Genomic DNA, 20,584 nt, shown 5'->3' on the forward strand with positions numbered 1-20,584 from the left:
AGCCTTGCTCTGTGTCTAAGACAGGACCAAACAACCATTGACATTAAGTGGATGGACACCACAGACAGATGCCCCTAAGATTCAGATTAGTGATCAATCTAAATGGCTTTCTCAATGGATATATTTGCTCCCCTCCAGTCCTGAAAATGTGGTTATTCCAGCGGCGGGCCATGCATTTAAATTAGAGACCTTATGTGTGATTCATGCCATTAAGAAAACACAGTTTCACAATGAATAAGACACCCTATGCCTTTGGGCGTCATGCATTATATTGCAGCTAACTAGTAATGCCAAATTACATTTTAAAAACACATCCACGCACTTAAGCCAGAACTTGAAACAACACTTAATGCTGAAGCAAGCCTAATTTTAACTGTTGACCGACTGTTTTGTGAAAGAAACGTCTCCTGAGCAGACATTCCATATATTTTCATATGAATCTACCAAGGAGGTCTACAGGTGTGGAAAGAGTACTGAAAAATAATACTCTAGAACTGTTAAATCTTAAAAAATTTTGTATGAGTAGAGTAAAAGTACCTGTCCTATAAACTAGTAGCTCATTTAAAAGTAGTCATGAGTAGTGAGTTTTGAGTACTGAGTTGCGAAATTTATAAATGTTGCACACATACCGTAATTTACATTCCCCTTTTATGGCTGTTTGCCGAAAGAAATCGAAATACAGGTATTTTATAGGTGTTTGTGATTGACAGCTTTTAAAATGCATCACTTATTTATGATACTGTAAACACTACATTAATCTGATGAATATAAAGAATAATAAAAGGGCGACATGATTACAGAAAGTCAAAGATGAAAATTTTATTTTCAGTATCATAATGTATTAAACAATTACATTAAAATCAGTTTATGTGAAGGGTCTAAATTTCCCTAAATGCGGACAGAGCGTTATTGTTGTGCATAAAACATGTTCAAACAATCCAAGGAATGCATCATTTACTCACCCTCATGCCATCTCAGATGTGGATGACCTTTTCTTCAGCAGAACACAAAGTAAGATTTTTAGAAGAATGTATCAGCTCTTTTGGTGCATACAATGCCAGTGAATGGGTGCCAACATTTTGAAGCTCCAAAAATCACAAGTCAGCATAAAAGTAGCCTAATTCATGTGACTCCAGTGGTTAAATCCATGTCTTCAGAAGAGATATGATAGGTTGGGTGACAAAAAAGTAAATTTTTACTGTAAATTCTCCTCCCTACTCAGTCAATCTCCACTTTAACTTTCACGTTCTTCTTTTGTTTTTGGTAATTCACATTATTCATGCATACCGCCATCTACTGGGCAGAGTGAAGAATTTCTAGCAATAATGGACTAAAATATTCATCTTTTTCTCACCCACACCTATCATATCTTTTCTGAAGACATGGATTTAACCACTGGAGTCATATGGATAACTTTTATGCTGCATTTATGTGCTTTGTGGTGCATCAAAATGTTGGCATCCATTCACTTACTTTTATGGGCCTACAGAGCTGAAATATTCTTCTAAAAATCTTAATTTGTGTTCTGAAAAAAGAAAGTCATAGACAGATGGAATGATTGTCCTCCTTTTGAGATAAAATGTTCCACATTGATTTAGATCTTTTAAGCCCAGAAATAGTTGTTCTCATTCTAATGCATAATGCAACATTTTCTGAAGTTTTTGACTGGTGGAATGTTCTGCTGAAATATTGTTGATCTTTATAAAGGCTGAGCATAATTATAAATTATTTTATCATGTCTACTTTCCTGGTAATTTATTATACAAATTAACACACTCTCTACATATTAAAAAACTAAAAATATTATTAAAAATATTTTCATTAAATGTATTATATTACATTACATTACATAACCACTTGACTTGAATACTTTTAAAGCTACTCAAAATTTTTCAGCAAAAAGTAGTGATTGGGTTTCTCGTTTCCTTGTTATTGTTGTTTGATTAGTAGATTTTATATGACATAGCCTACTAGAAAGTGTTCAACTTCAAGTCCAACATTTTAATGCTAATACAACTGTGTTTACAATAATGTCTCATCAAGTCAGGCATTGGCAGAATTTTAAAGTGTATTGATCATTTAGGCAATATAGCCAATAGTGCTCAAACATTAGCTCATGTCAATCAAACAGCATGCAGAGACAGACTTCAGGAAATAAAATGTCAATGTTTTCTATTTTATCTAGATCAACCAACCAGTGGTTGTCTTGCTATTACAATCAATGTAATAAACACCCCTGTTCTAGATGTTGAACATAGGCTAAATATAGAAAATTATTTAGAAGTTTATCATCCATATCGCGAACATCTCTTTTTTTTCAGATAAACATCAAGAATGTTTTATTGCCCAGCCCTATTGATAACATAAATAGGATTTTAATCTCTCACACCGTAATACATACACACACATACATATTGCAAAAATGCAAATCTAATACAAATCCGTTATATAAAGTACAAAAATACAGTATTTTATGTACAGTGCTATGTTTGTAATGGCAGAAGAGGTAGGATGTGTTGGATAATATAAATAGACTAAACTGTGTATTGCACATAATTATTGCTCAATGGGGTGGCTTTAACTGTTTATGAAATGGATAGCCTGAGGGGAAAAACTGTTCCTGTGACTGACGGTTCTGGTTCTCAAAGCTCTGAAGTGTCGGTCAGAAGGCAACAGTTCAAAAAGGTAGTGGGCAGGGTGAGTTGGATCTAGAGTGATTTTTACAGCCTTTTTCCTCACTCTGGAAGTGTATAGTTCTCGAAGGGGGGCACCCAATAATCCTCTCAGCAGTCCGAACTGTCCTTTGTAGTCTTCTGATGTCTGATTTCGTAGCTGCACCAAACCAGACAGTTATTGAAGTGCCGAGGACAGACTCAATGACTGCTGAGTAAATCTGTATCAGCAGTACCTGTGGCAGGTTGAACTTCCTCAGCTGGCAAGGGAGTATAACCTCTGCCGGGCCTTTTTCACAATGGAGTCAATGTGGGTCCTGTGAGATGGTAGTGCCCAAGAACCTGAATGACTCCACTGCTGCCACAGTGCTGTTAGAATGGTGAGCGGGTCAATGTTGGGGTGTTCCTCCTAAAGTCCACAAACATCTCCACCATTTTGAGCGTTTTCATCTCCAGGTTGTTATGATTGCACCAGTGAGCCAGCCATCCAACCTCCTTTTTTAAGCAAGCTTTAATATCATGTAATGTGGAAACAAACTCATTTATCGATATTACTTAATAAAGTGAATGTTTATCATTTGCTTTGTATATCTCCATGAGTGTGGACATGTTTGTATGATATCATGAGATGAGAATTTGTATGAGAATTTCTGCATGAGCCTACAAGTTGTAATTCTGACTTCAAGAGGCATTCCATTGCACTTTTCCTAGTTTGAAGTTGTAAAATCTGACTTGCCTAGTTGAATGGAACGCAGCACTATTTTCAAAACTTGATCCGACACTGAATGTTCAAGCAGCTTAATTTACACTTAGAAAACTCCTGATGTTGCTATAACAATGCAAAACGCCCATACAAATTTACATAAGTGAAAATCAGCCCTCCTTTCCTGTTTAATAATTTAAGCAATCACACCGTCATGCAGAACATCTCATGTTTGTCTTTCTCAGCGGTGATAACAGCAGTCATGGCAGCCGACTGTTAGCAAGATCTCGTGCTCTTTGTTTTCAAATTACATCAATCTATGTGATTGCGTCACTCAAGGCCAGCTAGAAGGCCTTGACTGGGACATATCCTAAAGATCACACCCACCAAGAACAAATAAATCAATCTGATTGGCTGATGAATCTGACAGTCTGACTTTAGTTGCCCATTTGCACTGATGAAGGATTCTGTGGAAATTCTGTAGGCCTGAAGGGAGCTCAGACTCACTCGCTGCTTTGGCTTCGGGCATGCGAATTGTGAAACAGTTGTCATACTTTGCTTATAAGCATCAAGGAGTAAATTCTGACTGGATAAACTTTGAGTTTTTCTCGATTTGTTTGTAGATTAATTAAGAGTGAAAAACGATTAAAAATGCATAGTCAAAAAGGCGATTGAGAATGAAAGGATGAAAAATATGAATTTATTTGGCACGTAAGACCAGCAGAGAAGGCTTTGTTGGCCCTGAGAATTCAGCACGTGGTTATACTATATCCCAGGCCCGGAGCCAGTCCCTGCCCTGTGGCCGCCTCCCAGGCCTCCAGAACCAGTTCTTGCCCTGCGGTCGCCTCCCAGACCTCCAGAACCAGTCCTTGCCCTGCGGCCGCCTCCCAGGCCTCCTGAACCAGTTCCTGCCCTGCGGCCGCCTCCCAGGCCTCCTGACCCTCTCTCTCCAGTCCCAGTCCCTGTCCTGTGGCCGCCTCCCAGGCCTCATGACCCTCTCTCTCCAGTCCCAGTCCCTGTCCTGCGGCCGCCTCCCAGGCCTCCTGAACCAGTTCCTGTCCTGCGGCCACCTCCCAGGCCTCCTGAACCAGTTCCTGCCCTGCGGCCGCCTCCCAGGCCTCCAGAACCAGTTCTTGCCCTGCGGCCGCCTCCCTGGCCTCCTGAACCAGTTCCTGCCCTGCGGCCGCCTCCCAGGCCTCCTGATCCTCTCTCTCCAGTCCCAGTCCCTGTCCTGCGGCCGCCTCCCAGGCCTCCTGAACCAGTTCCTGTCCTGCGGCCACCTCCCAGGCCTCCTGAACCAGTTCCTGCCCTGCGGCCGCCTCCCAGGCCTCCAGAACCAGTTCTTGCCCTGCGGCCGCCTCCCAGGCCTCCAGAACCAGTTCCTGCCCTGCGGCCGCCTCCCAGGCCTCCAAAACCAGTTCTTGCCCTGCGGCTGCCTCCCAGGCTTCCTGACCCTCTGTCTCCAGTCCCAGTCCCTGTCCTGTGGCCGCCTCCCAGGCCTCCTGACCCTCTATCTCCAGTCCCAGTCCCTGTCCTGCCTCCGCCTCCCAGGCCTCCAGAACCAGTTCCTGCCCTGTGGCTGCCTCCCAGGCCTCCTGAAACAGTTCCTGCCCTGCGGCCACCTCCCAGGCCTTCTGAACCAGTTCCTGCCTTGCGGCCACCTCCCAGGCCTTCTGAACCAGTTCCTACCTTGCGGCCGCCTCCCAGACCTCCTGATCCATTCCCAGCCCGGAAGCTGCCCCCATAGGCCCCGATCATCCTCCTGGGATCTTTCTTCTGTGTTTCCCTACCATCATCGTCTTGAGGCGCCAGGAGTCGCCAATTTAAAGAGAGGGGTAATGTCACAGTCTGTCTTCACCACATTCAAGGACTCTTATTTTGAAGTTCTCTCCTGCACTACATTTCACAGAAGTCACTGCCCTGATCTCTCCCTCGTTATCCCCACCTGTATGTCATTCCCTTATTAAGTTCCACGTGTATATATACCCTCTAGTTTTGTCAGTAGTTGTCAGTCCTTGAATTGTATTATGTTTGATGTTACTCCTGCGTTTGTTTCACTCCAGTGTTTGTTCCACTCCAGTGATGGTAATTAAAGGATTTAAAGTTCCACTCCTGCATCTCCTCTTGACTCCTAGGACACCAAAAGTTACAGCACCACAATTTATCCCCTGGTTTTGCTATTTGCTTGTGTGAGAAATTAGTGTGACTTACCTCACCAATAGTCATAATACTGTCATATTTTACTATTTTATTGATGTTTCAACTGCATTCTGATCATAATATATGGAGCCCTACCAGGCTGTAGAGATACACCATAGTGATAGATTTCAGTATGAGTGCTTGTAAAAGCAAAAATCTCATTTAACTTAGTGACTTGAGTGCCGCTACATCTTCTAGTAGCCTGATCTAAGAATCAACTGTAAATTCAACTGATGTTTTGCGATTTGTGAAATTCTGTGCCACTTTCATAAATGGTCATTTGTGGGCTCTGAGATGTTTTCACTCACAATTGAGGCCACAGTAAGTCAAACGAAGGCCACCACCTAACACAACAATCATTCCACTTCTGGTGATATCAGAGCTTAGCCCTCTGTTATGGTCCTAATAGAAATATTACACCATGGCCTGAACTTCGTTTCCTTTTGGATGTCAAGACATTTAGTAGATGATGTTTATGATGTAGAAAGTTTGTAAATATAATCATTTTAAGATATTTAGCAGATGTTAATCAACCATTTACAGAAACTTTGGAGAAAGAATCGCCATAGCCTAAGTGTAATGCAATAGAAAAATGAAAAATATATTGAGCAAACTGAGAAGTGGGCATCTTCACATACGTATAGATTACATATATATGGTTTTCATGTGATATAGGATACAAGATTGTAAATTTTATTTTCATTTTTCAATTTTGATTAATTTAATAAAATGTTTAGCTTGTGTACAAGTATACAAAAGTTATATAACGTCATGAAATTGCTTTTTCAATAATGATTGTTGTCACTGTTTAAAATGTCATACACATTTAAAAACAATATCCTCAAGATTGGAAGCTAATAATGAAAATAGAATTCCACAATATATTATGAAAATAATAATAATTTAAGTGCTACTACATCAAAACTACAATGCAAAATGAGCCTATTTTGTTAAATCATTTAATATTGTGTTTTCTGAAGTAAACATATTTCACAATGTATGATTGTACCTTTTAAATATTGTATATACACATTTATTACACATTAATAAATTTTATAACATGTTTGTTTATATGCACTTTTACAATTTACATTTTTACATTGAGTTTATATATTGGTACTATCTCTTTAAGTGAAACTGCAAATTTGTATTATACAAGTTCTCAAATTTAAATCTACAAGCTCTCTAGTTTTGCAACACTTTTACCTTCTAACAGATGTCCAACAAGCGTGTCTCTGGTCTGTAGTCATGCTTTAAAATGGAGAATGTTGTGAAAACAGACAGTGAAAAAGTTTAACCTAAGTCAGAGTTGACATTGTTAAATGCAATGTCAATGCAATTTCATGGCTCAACTAAAGCAATGGTGACAGCATGATCAAGACACCTCAAGACCCACTGCAGCCAAATAAGGTACATTTCCTTCAAAGTGTGTGCTCAAGAGACAGAACACACTGTAAAAGACGAGGCTGAATTCAGCTTCTAAGGGTGTGTTCACACTTGTTGTTCGGTTCTTTTGGTCAAAAGAAAATTATAAATTTTTTCCCAGTTCGCTTAGCGTTCACACTGGCATTTTTAACACTGAACCTAAAGATACAAAACAAAGGCATCAGGAAGAAGTCACAACCTGATTGGACAGATTTTATGACGTATATTTTGTGACGGAACTTGCCGAATTCTTGTTTTTTGTCTGTTTAGACATCTTTGGTCCATGTTGCATTCATATATCAATCAAACAGCACCAGAGTTCATTTGGAAGCGGACCGAGACCCACTATTCAGGCAGTCACAATCCACTTGTTTGGTGTGCACCGAGGTTTGGATTGCAGCATTCACACTTGTTCAAATGAACCGCACTAACAGAGCAATCGCACCAGAGTTCGTTTTAATCTAACCAAACCTGACAAGTGTGAACAACCCTTAATCGCCAGCATCTTATTCAGTAAAAGGATTGCAGTGCTTAAGTTCTTCTTTGCCACAACACAACTCAATCTCTGGCAAGTAACATGGGAATTTGTATTAGCCAGTGGCTAATAACAGACATATTTTAGTTGAATAACATGAAATTTGATTGCATATTCTAGCGATTTACTCGCAAAGTAGAGGATAAGGATGCAATGCTTCCCAGATGAAATGCTTTTAAACAGACATCTCAGAGACAAAGGTGCTATCTGGGAGACATTAAGCAGAATGCTCAGAAGTGATATCCTCAGTAACTATTGACTTTCATTTCGTCTTGTGACGGAGATCAAACATTTTCCCTATTATCTCATATTGTGTTCCACAGAAGAAATAAAAGAATTCTGCTTTGAAACAACATGGGGTGAGTGAATAATGACAGCATTTTCATTTTTGGGTGAGTTAGGCAATTCCTTATCTTTCAAACTGTAGTATTTTAATTCTTTGTGGTGTAATTGTGATGAGAAGTCATGACTATACCTTGACTATTCTGAGGGCATATCCACTAATTGTTTCTCTTTTCAGTACAGATGATGCTTCATCTGAAGTCTTACAGATATGTGAATGATATATATATATATATATATATATATATATATATATATATATATATATATATATATATATATATATTAAAAATAATAATTGTGTAAGGGTTTTGAAAGCAAGGAAAGTCAGTTGCATTTCCTTATAAGAGTAGTTTGTAAAATCCATTAGTTTGTCCCACTAAGCTACATTGACTGAGGGCTAATTAACCACAACTTGAGACCAGCTTAAGCAGTGATAAGGTCAGCTCCACTTAACCAGAAATAAAGTGATTGTGTTGGATTTAGCAGTGTTGTAAAGATGGAAATTGAATGTAGTAACAGTCAGGTAAAGGCCAGGTTTTGGCAGTTTCAAAAAGTACTGAGAGCTGACAGTAGATAGACGTAATGGGCATGTTAAGGCCCCTGCACACTTCTTATGAAATCGAAGAATGAATGGGTGTGACATAATGTAAAACATTTATGTGTTTGAGTTTGTTTTGGTGGTTCATAACAGCTCGCAGAGGGGAATTTCTGGAAAACTTCTTACCAGTTGCTTAACATCTTCTTACTGCCATTGGTCTGGGTCATCTGTAGTGACCTAGAGCTCCACCTACTTTGGTGCTGACTACTAATTTCCGTTCAGTCATTTAATATCAGTCAACTTGAACACACTGGTGTGTAGAGTTATTAGCGAGCTGGTGCAAATTTAGCTACATCCCTATGATCGTTGACGTAGAGACATTTTCCAAGAACTTGCTATGTAATTTTGTTTGGTTTAATTAGTCAACAAAAAGAATCAAATCTACTCAAAAACTCTTAAGTGTTTCATTCACTGCCAGCTGCAGCCGAAAGCTAGTCACACACATAGGGAAGATTTATCTATCATCATCCTTTTGTCTGTATTCTACCAATTAACATTCTTTTTTACACCTGTATGCAGTGTCATCATAAATTACAATAACAATGTAATATTTGCATATTATGACCATTTATAGCCACGGTTTTCAAACTGGGATGTGCGCCTCCCCAAAGGGGCAGCATGTCAGGGGAGGTGCGAAGATTGAGGATAAATTCACCAAGTGACATAAATACTATAAAAATGTATTGTCAGAATCAGAATCAGTTTTATTGCCATGTATGCTTACACATACAAGAAATTTGTCTTGGTGACAGGAGCTTCCAGTGCTCAACAATATTGTGGCAGGGTGGAGGGCATGGCCAGGTCGTGATTCTACACACCTGGTTCCTTATCAGGCTAATCAAGCCTCCGAGAGGGATAAAGGCCGACTGCGGAGGATTGTGCGGGATAGAGAGATTGTTTACGGACATGTCCGTCGTGTGTGTTTGTGTCTTTTTAAGTTTATCATTAAAAGTATTATTTATATTGACAAGCCGGTTCTCGCCTCCTCCTTCCCATTTAACTACGTTACAAATATAAAACAGCAACAAGACATAGATAATATAAAAAATTAGTAAAAATGTATCAAATGTAAGTAGAAAATGTAATATATATATATATATATATATATATATATATATATATATATATATATATATATATATATAGAATACACAATAAGACAATATAGACACACAAACACACATATGATATATATATATACATACATATATATTATGGCTGGGTATCGTTCAAACATTTTCGAACTCGATACAGATACCGATATCTTGACTTTGATACCGGTTCCTAAACGATACTTTTTTATACCAATTTTATGAAATCCATTTTAACAAGATTACAAACATTACTGTACCTCATAAAAACTTTGGTTTTATTTTTTCAGTTTGTTGAATATTTTTACAGACTCAAAGACTCATCTCCTAAGCCACGGCAGCTCAAAGGAACAAAGGAACAAAAGAGCACAAAGGAACAAAATGTCACCAACACAATAAATCAGTGCAAATAGTTTAAATAAATTTGAAATAGTTTCAAATGAACAGAAAATGAACAGTTTCAAGTCAGTATGTGAGGCTCACTACTGCATACATAAGATCTTTAAATCACTCATCAGTTCTTCAAAAAATTAGCATGTCTGCTTTTTCAGGAGACAAACAAGCCTGCTCCTGACTGATAATGTCCCCGGCAGTAGAAAATGTACACTCTGGATAATGCTTGCATACACAGATACCTTGTTGCGAAATCAAAAAGCATTGGCAGAGTGTCCTTCATGTCCCACCACCAGGTTACTGGACTCACTGAGGACAGCGCAGATGGAAGTAATCTGTAATACTGTATCTCTGCCTGAATCTTCTCTGTAGTGCTGCTGAGAGTGGTCTCTGTTCTTACTTCAATTGCCATGTCCTCCACAGCAAACAGCTCCTGAAAGGCAGACAGCTTTGGCCTCATCTGTGAACAAATAAGTAAAGAAATAAAGAAAAATATTAAACGTTATCAAGGTAAATGCAAAGTAAATTTTCTTCTTAAAATTAAATGGGAAAAAATAGGATGTCTTTATATTTTCTTACCAGTGTTGCTACTGCAGATGCACTTTCTTCATCAGATGAGCTGTCATCTTGGTCACCTGCTCTCTCTTTGAGTCCCTGTTCCATTTGCTGAGCCTGAGTCAGTATTTAATAGAATTTGAGGGTTATATATGTTGACTTACAGTTAAAGAGAAGTAGAAGATTACCAATAACAATTAACACCTGTTCTTCTGAGGTCTTTCTCATCAGCTCCTCCTGTCTGGTCCACAATTTATCTGGCACTTTTGACTTTAATCTGGGATCCAAGGCTGTGCCCTTCTCTAAGAACTGTCTGATGATATCAACCTGCTAGACAAAAACATAGTATGAGTCCCTGAATAATACTAATGAATACAAGTGAGAAATCAATAGGATTACACTACACACCTGGTATCTTTTTGAGAGGTCATTCCAGATAGTGTCCTTGATGGTGTTTGTGAAGGAGGTGTCCTCATCATTAACTGTGAAGTGGTGCTGGATCCAAGATTGGCTTCCAAGATCGGAAGAATCTGACCCAGGGTTGGGCTACTTTCAGCAGAGATGCAGATGGTTGAAGTGTAAAGTATCTTTGTAACTTTGACAAACTGTTCTGCTTTTCTGAAATCCTCATCAGAAACTCTCTGCAGTCTGAAAAATATAATCACTTTTATTAGATGGACTATAGTTTTATGAGCGCAATGGTTAACACTGAAAATGGTATAAGCTAATGACAAAGTTCTTTACCTGTACTTCTCCATTGATTTCTTATGCCGAGGGTCCAAGGCGGCCTGGATGCAGGGAACTGCTCCAGGAATTGCTCCACCATCAGAAACAGGCTATTTTACCTCGTCCTCACATCCAGGATGACAGCATTTTCTGGAAGGCCTAGAGTGAGAGAGAGAGAAAGAAAGAGAGGGAGGAAATTGGTGTGTGTGGTTATCAAAGTGGTTGTTCATTTGCAGAGATATTTTACTAAATGATTTAACAAAGGATTTTTCTAAACTAATTGGCCAAAGAGTTTTGCACTGAGGTTGATCTATATGGATTTCTACTTACCTAGAAGACACTGCTTCTCTTTAAGAACAGGTTTAGCCAGGCAAGAAAGCCAAACAACAAAGCTAAACTGATAATTCATCCAACCCCAAGGATAAGCACAGTTTAACAAGATAACTAGTTTAATGTGAGTAAAACTTGACCAGTTACTGTCAACCTTAAAGCGTTTCTAGCATCGATTTTGCTAGCGTTCTATAGCCCCACATCCAAACAATATCTAACGTTACGTAGGTCCCAGTTTATAGGACTATGTCACCACAAACAGAAACGTTAATTTAACAAGTACACAAGCATGTACCACTACAAGTTAGCCGATTTTGTTTGCTAAACTTTAACCTTACCTGTCAGAGTTCACCACAAACAGAAACGTTAATTTAACAAGTACACAAGCATGTACCACTACAAGTTAGCCGATTTTGTTTGCTAAACTTTAACCTTACCTGTCAGAGTCCCAGTCTTAGGACTGCTGCACTCATCAGTAGTTTTGAAGGAGGACTGCGTGGTGGGCATGTTGAAGGAAGCTCTGTTGCATGAGGATGCTGAGAGGATGACTGCAGCGGCTCAGTCTTCTTGCAGTTGAAGACGGAGCAACTTTCTGCTCTTTCTTTCTGTCAAGTGCTTAATCAGATTTGTCCTGTTGCCAGTCTTGGCAGCAATTATCTTATTGCAAATATTGCATTGTGTGCTGTTGGCATCAAGCCTGGTGAAATGTAGCCACACTTTTGATCTTTTCCACATATTTTACATCTATTGGGGTTGGGAAGCATACACACTACAGCCTCACATGTGAGCTGCGTCTCTGGGCATAAACGGCATAAACTAGTGTTTTTCCTTGATGCCTAACCACAGCCAATCACCAGCACTTTTAGATTATCACTGAGTTTGACGAGATTAACCCCTAAGGTATTGAAATTTGGTACAGAACGACAAGATATTTTTTGATACTCGATTGTTTAGAGGCAATTCGGTCGGTGCCTAAAATGTATCGAACTTGATACCCAGCCTTAATATATATATATTTACACAGACACACACACATACAGTACATACACACATTCATATATACACATATACACACATACACACAGACACACACACACACATACATACATACATACACACATAGACTTATGGGAAAGATATTTCACACTCAGCATTCTGATATGATATTCTACCAGTATGTAAAAAATCTATTCTGTTTGTTGATTGCTACATTCTCCAACTGTTATATTTCTTTGTTTATCCTACAGCCATTGCGGATGAGGAGAGGCTCTCGGCAGAAGAAATGGATGAAAAGAGGAAACAGAATATTGCATATGAATACCTTTGTCACCTAGAAGAAGCCAAACAGTGAGTAAAACTGGCCAAAACTGTGTTTTTTCATATTACAGTCATTCTACAGTCGTACTACAGATAAATATCCAGCCATAGTCATGGGATTTGATAAATGGGTTAGATACAACACTGTGGGTATGGACTTAAGTGATTAGTATTTGAAGGTGAGTGCATGCTGCCAAGATGACATAAGTGCAAAGCACTCATGCCAATAACAAATAGAACATGGAGCATGAGTGTCCGAATCCCGACACCAATCGAAACGAACCAGACTGGGAAGTCAGGATCCAGACACCATGCTCTGAACATGAAACATGAGACCAACTGAGGAGCGCATGGTAGGAAAATAACAACCAAAGCCATGCGCTCACACAAAGACAGAAATAAAGCACAAGACAGACACAGAACAATGATGCCATGACCCTGTCACACAAAAAGCTAGACTGACAGAGTGACAGGATCTTGACAACAACATTGTGCTGTAGAATCACGGCCTGAACCCATGGGGTAGTCATGTCTCAAGAACATAGCTGTAGCATACTGTATATGCTACAGCTCTGAAATTCTTAAACACCTCCCCCAACCCTCCCCAAAGTGCAGTGCAAATCACTACTATTCACTACAGAATGAAATTTATTTCAATCTCCAAGGAAGCAACACTTTTGGCAGTAATTACTGCAAACTATATTTGAGAAATAAAGTAGTTTCTTGTAAGAGTTTCTTTTAGATGTACAATACATTTTATACTTTGGTAATTAAATTGACATATTGTGTGCATGGCCAGAGCATTTCCAACTGTGGGATTAGGGACTAATTTTGTCATCATGGCACAGAGAACATTTAAATGCATCATTGGTCATTTGTATCACTGGGAACTTGACCCACATCTGATGAAAGCATACAAGAATGTGAAGGAATATTACAGCATGCATTGTTCTAAGATGAGGCTTTCAGAGCTTTGTTCTTAACATAACCGTTCTAAAATCTAGGCAGTACTTCAAATGATGATAAACTGTAAAAATAGAGCAAAGTTTCTTTTTCACATTAATTAATTAATCAGTTGTTTCAGATCCCTACTTTCCTAATGGAGTAATCATGATCATGACTTTGTTTTAAAGCCTCTGTTCTGGGAATCCTGTCTTGTTTGATCAGGATTATGATGCTGGCCACTAATCTGCTTGTTAACAATGGAGTAACATTTCAACCCCGTGTTCCACTTACAGCAAGAGTCACCAGTAGAGGCCTGACAGGTTTAATTGAATATCTGACCCCTGCTGCACAAGATCTTAACAATCAAATGTTTTTTTTTAAATTTGTAATAAAGAGCTGGTTAGCCAAGCCACCAAAATAATTGGAGCATGCAAATCAGATGATCAAATGTTAATAGTCTTGATTTTTCCAGACCTGATTATATCTGGCAAGTTTTAATTCCTCTAAATTATTACTACATGCAAGATTTAACAAAATTAAGTCTTAAAGGCAAAAGAGACGTTTAGCAGAATTTATGTGCTGCTCTCCTTAAGACAATCCAGAATACAGAATTACTGTATATTCCAAGTTATCTTAAGTAGGGCTGCACCTAACAATTATTTTTTTATCAATTAATCTAACAATAATATTTCCGATTAGTTGATTAATCTAATGACTAATTTGCATATTTTTCTAAAGATGTTTATTATTATTTCTTGATTAATATAACAATTAATTAAACCAAAATAAATATAAAAAACTTGTCTCATTAATATTTAAAAATGTTAATAAATGATCTTCTCTTCAACACAAACAAATGTACAAGAAACAAAGTGTGCACTGCAGGGTATTATTCTGCTACAAAAATAGCCCTGTCTTAACTGGTAATCTCCATTTTACAGTTCAACATTAATTTTATTTTTGAGAGATTTTATGTTGGACTGCTAATCTCAAAATGTTTTGATATTCCTCCTGAAAGTGACTTGAATTTTACATTTGTTTAATTTATTTTGTTGTTGGATTGCTAAATGTTGATTACTTTAATTGTATTTTGGAGTGATTTTAAGTAAGAACTTGTTCAATTCGAGTAAAAGTAAAGTGCATTCTTCGAGGCTTCGAGAGTGACCGGATAGTCAGTAGGCAGATAGTCAGGATGAGGGGGGCAAAATTGCTTTAGCCATTCCTGGGGCAAAATCTAAGCAGGCTGGCAAGACAGACAGAGCCTGTAGATCCCCAATTCTCTTTAGAGAGGTAATCGCTATAAGAAAAACCATCTTGAGAGTCAGAAGTTTATCAGACGCTGACTCTAGATGTTCAAAGGGGGTCTCAACCAGACCCTCAAGGACTATTGCTAAGTCCCATGAAGGGGTCCTGGTCCTAGCAGGAGGCCTCAGTCGCATAGCTCCACTAATGAAGCGAGCGAGTAAAGGATGTCTTCCCAACCGCACCCCGTCCATCAAGGCGTGGCAAGCCGAAATGGTGGCCACATAGAATCTGAGAGTGGCGGGGCATATCCAGAACTGAAGCAATCTGGCAGTTAACTGGATCTGCATTATGTGCACTGCACCATCTTTCAAAGACACCCCATTTATTGGCGTAGATTCTTCTGGTAGAGGGAGCCCTAGCACTTAAAATGGTCTCAATAACCTCAGGTGAAAACCCAGTGTCCCTCAGTTGGTACCCTTCAGGGGCCAAACATGAAGGTTCCACAGCTCGGGCTGGGATGAAATATTGTCCCCTGAGCCTGAAACAGAAGGTCCCTCCTGTCTGGAATCGCCCAAGGCAATCAGTCGAGGAGAGACATTATCTCCGAGAACCATACCCTGTTTGGCCAGCGCGGCGCTATCAGTAAGAGGCAGGACCCTTGCTGGCAAAATCTGGCCAAGACTCCCGGGAGCAGAGAAACCGGGGGAAACGCATACAGACGCCATCAAGTCCAGACCCAGGGAGGCTGGGTGACTCAGAGAGACGTAGAAGGGACATTGCGCTGTCTGTTGAGAGGCGAAGAGGTCCACTTCTGCCCTGTAAAATCTCACCCAGATTTGTTCCACTACCTCGGGGTGGAGTTTCCACTCCCCCGTTGGTATTTTCTGTCTGGACAGTTAATCTGCTGCCATTCAGGCATCCAGGGATACAAGCTGCTCTGATTAACAGGATCTTGCCCTGGGCCCAAAGGAGAATCTGCCATGCCAGTCTGTTCACTGGCATGAACGTGGACCTCCTTGATGGATTGAGACTACTGCTGTGTTGTCCACCCACACAAAGACATGGTGCGGGTGGACACCAAAATAAGACACCAAAATATGTCTAAATAACTAAAATATATCTCTCTTATTTGTCCAATTTACTTTTGATCGATTGGAATTTCAATGTTTTGTTTTCTTTTGCTTCTTTTGTAACCCAGCTAACCTGTATAGCTATTATATTATATATTATATTATTCAATAGTAAAATATTTCTGCCTTAAATTCTTCACTTTCACACTATTGACACAAGTGCTTTTTCCTCAGCACTCACTGGCGAGTGAAATGTAAAAATTTCGTTGCCAGTGGCTAATAACAGAAGTTTTTGTCGCATAGTGCGAAATGTACTTACATATGCGAGTGATTTACTCGCAATGTAGAGGGCTGCATGGCCGTTAAAGTAAAATGAAAATATAAAATGGCCAAATAACACAATTAGATGACGTATGTTGTGAAGTTACATTAGCAGCGGTGCAGAAATTACTTTTAACATGTGGGCGATGAGGAAACATTTAGAACATATATTTTAAGTGTCTACTACTAACAGAAACACATGTTGTAATACTATATCGTGTTTGGGTGGGGACAAGAAGTAAACAGGATTTACGGTGCTGCCGTCTTGACAAGCGATCTGGGATGCTTTCGCTTCAAGTGTTCATTCATGGTGGTTGTACGGCTGTGATAAGCCATTTCAATCTGCATATCTTACACAGCACCACATCGTTGGGTCTCAGGTTAAAATACTCCCATGCTTTAGATCACATTGGGCAAGTTTTTTTAGCTGCAGTTTGTTCTTCAAGGAACCCATGCTTAAACCGGGTGATGCCATTTGAATTATTCCATTGCGACGCACCGACGCATGTTATGCAAATCGACGTATTTCTGTAATCGATGACATCGATTAAGCCGATGAATCGTCCCAGCCGTTATCTTAAACCATATAATAGTTTTGTGTGACTATCAGATTAAAATAGAAGTTTATTCATTATTCATTGAAAATCTTGCTTTTAAAGTTCTTGACAGCCGTGGTCACCATGGTTTATATTCCACAGAAGAAAGAAAGTCATAAGGGTATGGAACGACATGAAGGATGAGTAAATGCTGAAAAATTTCATTTTTTAAAAATCCCTTTAAAGTGTTTGAACTCCGTCTAACCTCTACGTAATAATTGCATAGTTGTCAGATAAACTTTTCTTTTGTATACAGTACATTGTTGTGCATTGTTTCTACTAAATTATTTATTCATTTGAGATCTAATGGATTCCTGTTGCAACCTGCCAGCTGACACATGCCTCCTTGCAACCCCCAGCCTTCCCATGTCAGTACTGTGACAGGGAGACTTTGTACCTGCTGACTTAAGCAAACAGAGCATGTAATTTTAGATTGAGGGTCCCAGTTGTGTGATGTCCTAAACCTTGGTTATTAGTTGTCACAAGGTTTTTTTATGCCGTACCAGGGTATTTTGTTTTAGATGTTACTTAAGCATTATGTGACCAATGTTTCCTTGTCAGTTATCTATACAGTATTACTTACTTACGAGTGCCAAAGACAGTCTGTACTTTAGTACTCCAGTAAAATGTTTTCCACCCACGTCTTTCCAGGTCCGTCACTACTAGCCAAGTCAGGAAAATGGGAGACCATCCTGGTTTAGCTATATACAATTAAGGTGAATTCAGAGGTAATGTTATGGTTCAATTAACTAGTTATACACACTATTATAACAAGCTATGAGCTCAGCTGCCCCATCACCCACTCATTAGTCAATAAACAGCCCCTGGATATTTTTTTTAGCAAAAGTAGTCATTCAATTCATTAGCATGTGAGACAGATACATGCAGTTTAGATAAATAGGTGAAAAGTCATAAGAGGTCAACAACATCTCTGCTTCAGGATTGCAGTCATATTCATCTTTTATAACTGAACTCTTTGGACCAACAGTCAAGTCATTTCACCAAACCAAGTGGATATTTTTGGTGCTTATCATTGCATTCTTCCTTCCCCAACTGAACCAATATTATCCCACAGTGTGTTCTTGTTTCACAGTTTAGCTGTCAACTCAGAAGCATTCACCTTAAGGCCTGACCCCATTCATTTGTTTTGCTTGTGCAATCTGCTGCCCTGTGTTGATGTATTTCCTATTGAAACAGGAAGTTTGGGTGGGACATAATGAAGGGCTTGTCTTTTTAAACAGCCAATAGATTTTAGTTTTTCAAAGCCATTAGCCATGATTTGCTACTTGCTGGTCGGCAACTGTTGACAGAGAACAGATTTTGTGGGAGGCTGGGAAATTGCTGACACATGCCTTTGCAGAATGTTTTCCTTGCCTTTGTTGTTTCTTCTATGTTGTCTTTAATTTAATCAACTTAAAGAGCTTAATGGGCTTTCAGGGAATGTAGACATTTGGCCTATGTGAAAGTAAGCATAACATATCAAGCAATGTATCTTTCATCAAAAATATAATGGTGTAGCCCAGTTAGAGCATAATAAAAGTCAGCAGCTTGTGTTGCACCAACGACTTCGGCCTAGTGAGCATGCTTGTGACCGCAAAACTGACAAATTTGACCAACTCAGTACTTTTGGTTGTCTTGGAAATAAGTTGGTTCAGCTGACCAACTCAAGAGTTACTGAGCAAATTATTAACCAAAGGCTTGAAAACAGCAGCATAGCATTGGCATATTAATGGATTAACTTAAATCTGCATATTTTAAAGTTTTGCTTTGTCTATATAAAAGGAATTGTTTAGCCAAAAATGTCCTCATGTCGTGGAACACAAAATAATATTTTTAGTAGAAGATCTTTGCCATTTTTTTAATGAAAGTGAAAAACTGGGGCTGTCAAGCTTCAAAATGACAAAAATGCATCATAAAAGAAATGTAGCGCATAAGTCAAATTGACAGGTTTTATAACGCTTGCATTAAATGCAATTTTTTGTTGTGCATGATTTTTAAATATTTTTTTAGTTGTCATTTTGGAGCTAGACAGCTCCAGTCCACTTTCACTTTCATTATTTGGAAAAGAGCAGCCAGGTAGTGAAGACAAAAGTAAGTCAATTATAAAAGTTGCGAATGACACAAGGGTGAGTAAATAATGACAGAATTTACATTTTAGGGTGAAATTTTCTTTACTTGACCTATTAGTTCTAACACTGACAATAGCTAAACTTTTGCTAACAAATCTGTCATCTGTGATTTGTTGATAACAGGATCCCTGAATTAGGAATTATTTTTTACTGTAAATGGAGACTTCTCCATGTTGGAGGTGCAGCAGAGCTCTTCAGTGCTCAGGGAAATGCCAATTTTTCCAGTGTAGGTGCCTTCACAAGCAGTCTCTCAGTATGTCAAATGTTACTTTTTCACTTGGTCACTAACTAGCAACTAGTATGAAAAGGAACTTATTGACCTGGATGTTGCAAGTAGAATATCATTGATTCAGTGATCTGAAAAACTGATTAGTGAACCGACTACATGCTTATTGTGATAGACTGCAGACTCATGAACTAATGCACAGTAAATAAATAAGGTGTACATTCTTTTTTCAGTATCCTATTCATAATTCAAAATCAAAAACAGTCATTTTGTTGGATTGACTTGAAAACAGTGTCAAATAACCTGTGATTGTAAGTGCACACATGTTTGTGTTCATAATAGAATTAATACTAAAGCCAACATTTATTTTCCTCTTTGCTGTAGTAAAATAGTGTGACAGGAGATTTTTCAGCACCTAGGGGGACAGGGTAAATGTTGTAGCTTAACCTTGACTATTTACTGCTCATGCTGGAATAGACAATATTTACAATATGGTTAAAAGCACTGATGTCCTTTCACTCTTTGGCACACACGTTTTGATGGTGTAAATTGGGGATGGTCCAATGTCATTCTTTTTTTTTATTTAACAGGTTGCTATGGAGAAAGTTATCATTGGTTTTGCAAAGAAATGAGAGAATATTACAAAAAAGTTGCGGTCCTCTGTGTTTCTCAAATTTTTGGAGGAACTGAAATTCTGTAATTCTCTTATATCTGAATTTAATATATTGCAATTCCTTTTTGTTGCTCCTGCTCTGTGGGATTTCTTTATCCTGTCCTGTTATGTGAGGTAGTCAGTTGTCTCTCATGTTAAAGTGAAGAACTTTGGCAGACCAGTGAAACATAGTTTATAACAATTACTGTTTGCTTTAATCATATTAAGCTAAAATGTGGGCCCTTTGATTTCAGATGGATGGAGGCATGTCTGGAGGAGGAGCTGCCTCCAACCACAGAACTGGAGGATGGTTTGCAGAATGGGGTCTACCTTGGAAAACTGGCCAAGTTTTTCGCCCCTGAATTGGTATCGGAAAAGAAGATTTATGACAGGGACCAAACTCGTTATAAGGTAGTCATTTGCTGATAGGTAAACAGACAGAATCAGACCAAAATGTTGCCGTGGCATAGTGTTTAGTACACATGCTCCTGACACACTGATACTTACGTTG

At 38.8% G+C, this 20,584-nt stretch overlaps 1 protein-coding gene across 2 annotated transcripts in view; it reads left to right on the forward strand.

Annotated features, from left to right (window-relative positions):
- LOC127639215 (ras GTPase-activating-like protein IQGAP1) overlaps positions 1 to 20,584 on the forward strand; it is an 84,161-nt gene that overhangs the window by 10,870 nt on the left and 52,707 nt on the right. For both annotated transcript variants that reach the window (XM_052121126.1, XM_052121135.1), the window contains exons 2-3: positions 12,820 to 12,919; positions 20,328 to 20,484. In XM_052121126.1, the coding sequence (XP_051977086.1) occupies positions 12,820 to 12,919; positions 20,328 to 20,484 (257 nt within the window). The remainder of the gene's footprint in view (positions 1 to 12,819; positions 12,920 to 20,327; positions 20,485 to 20,584) is intronic.

The sequence above is a fragment of the Xyrauchen texanus genome, chromosome 4 (genome assembly GCF_025860055.1).
Source record: "Xyrauchen texanus isolate HMW12.3.18 chromosome 4, RBS_HiC_50CHRs, whole genome shotgun sequence".
NCBI lineage: Eukaryota > Metazoa > Chordata > Actinopteri > Cypriniformes > Catostomidae > Xyrauchen > Xyrauchen texanus.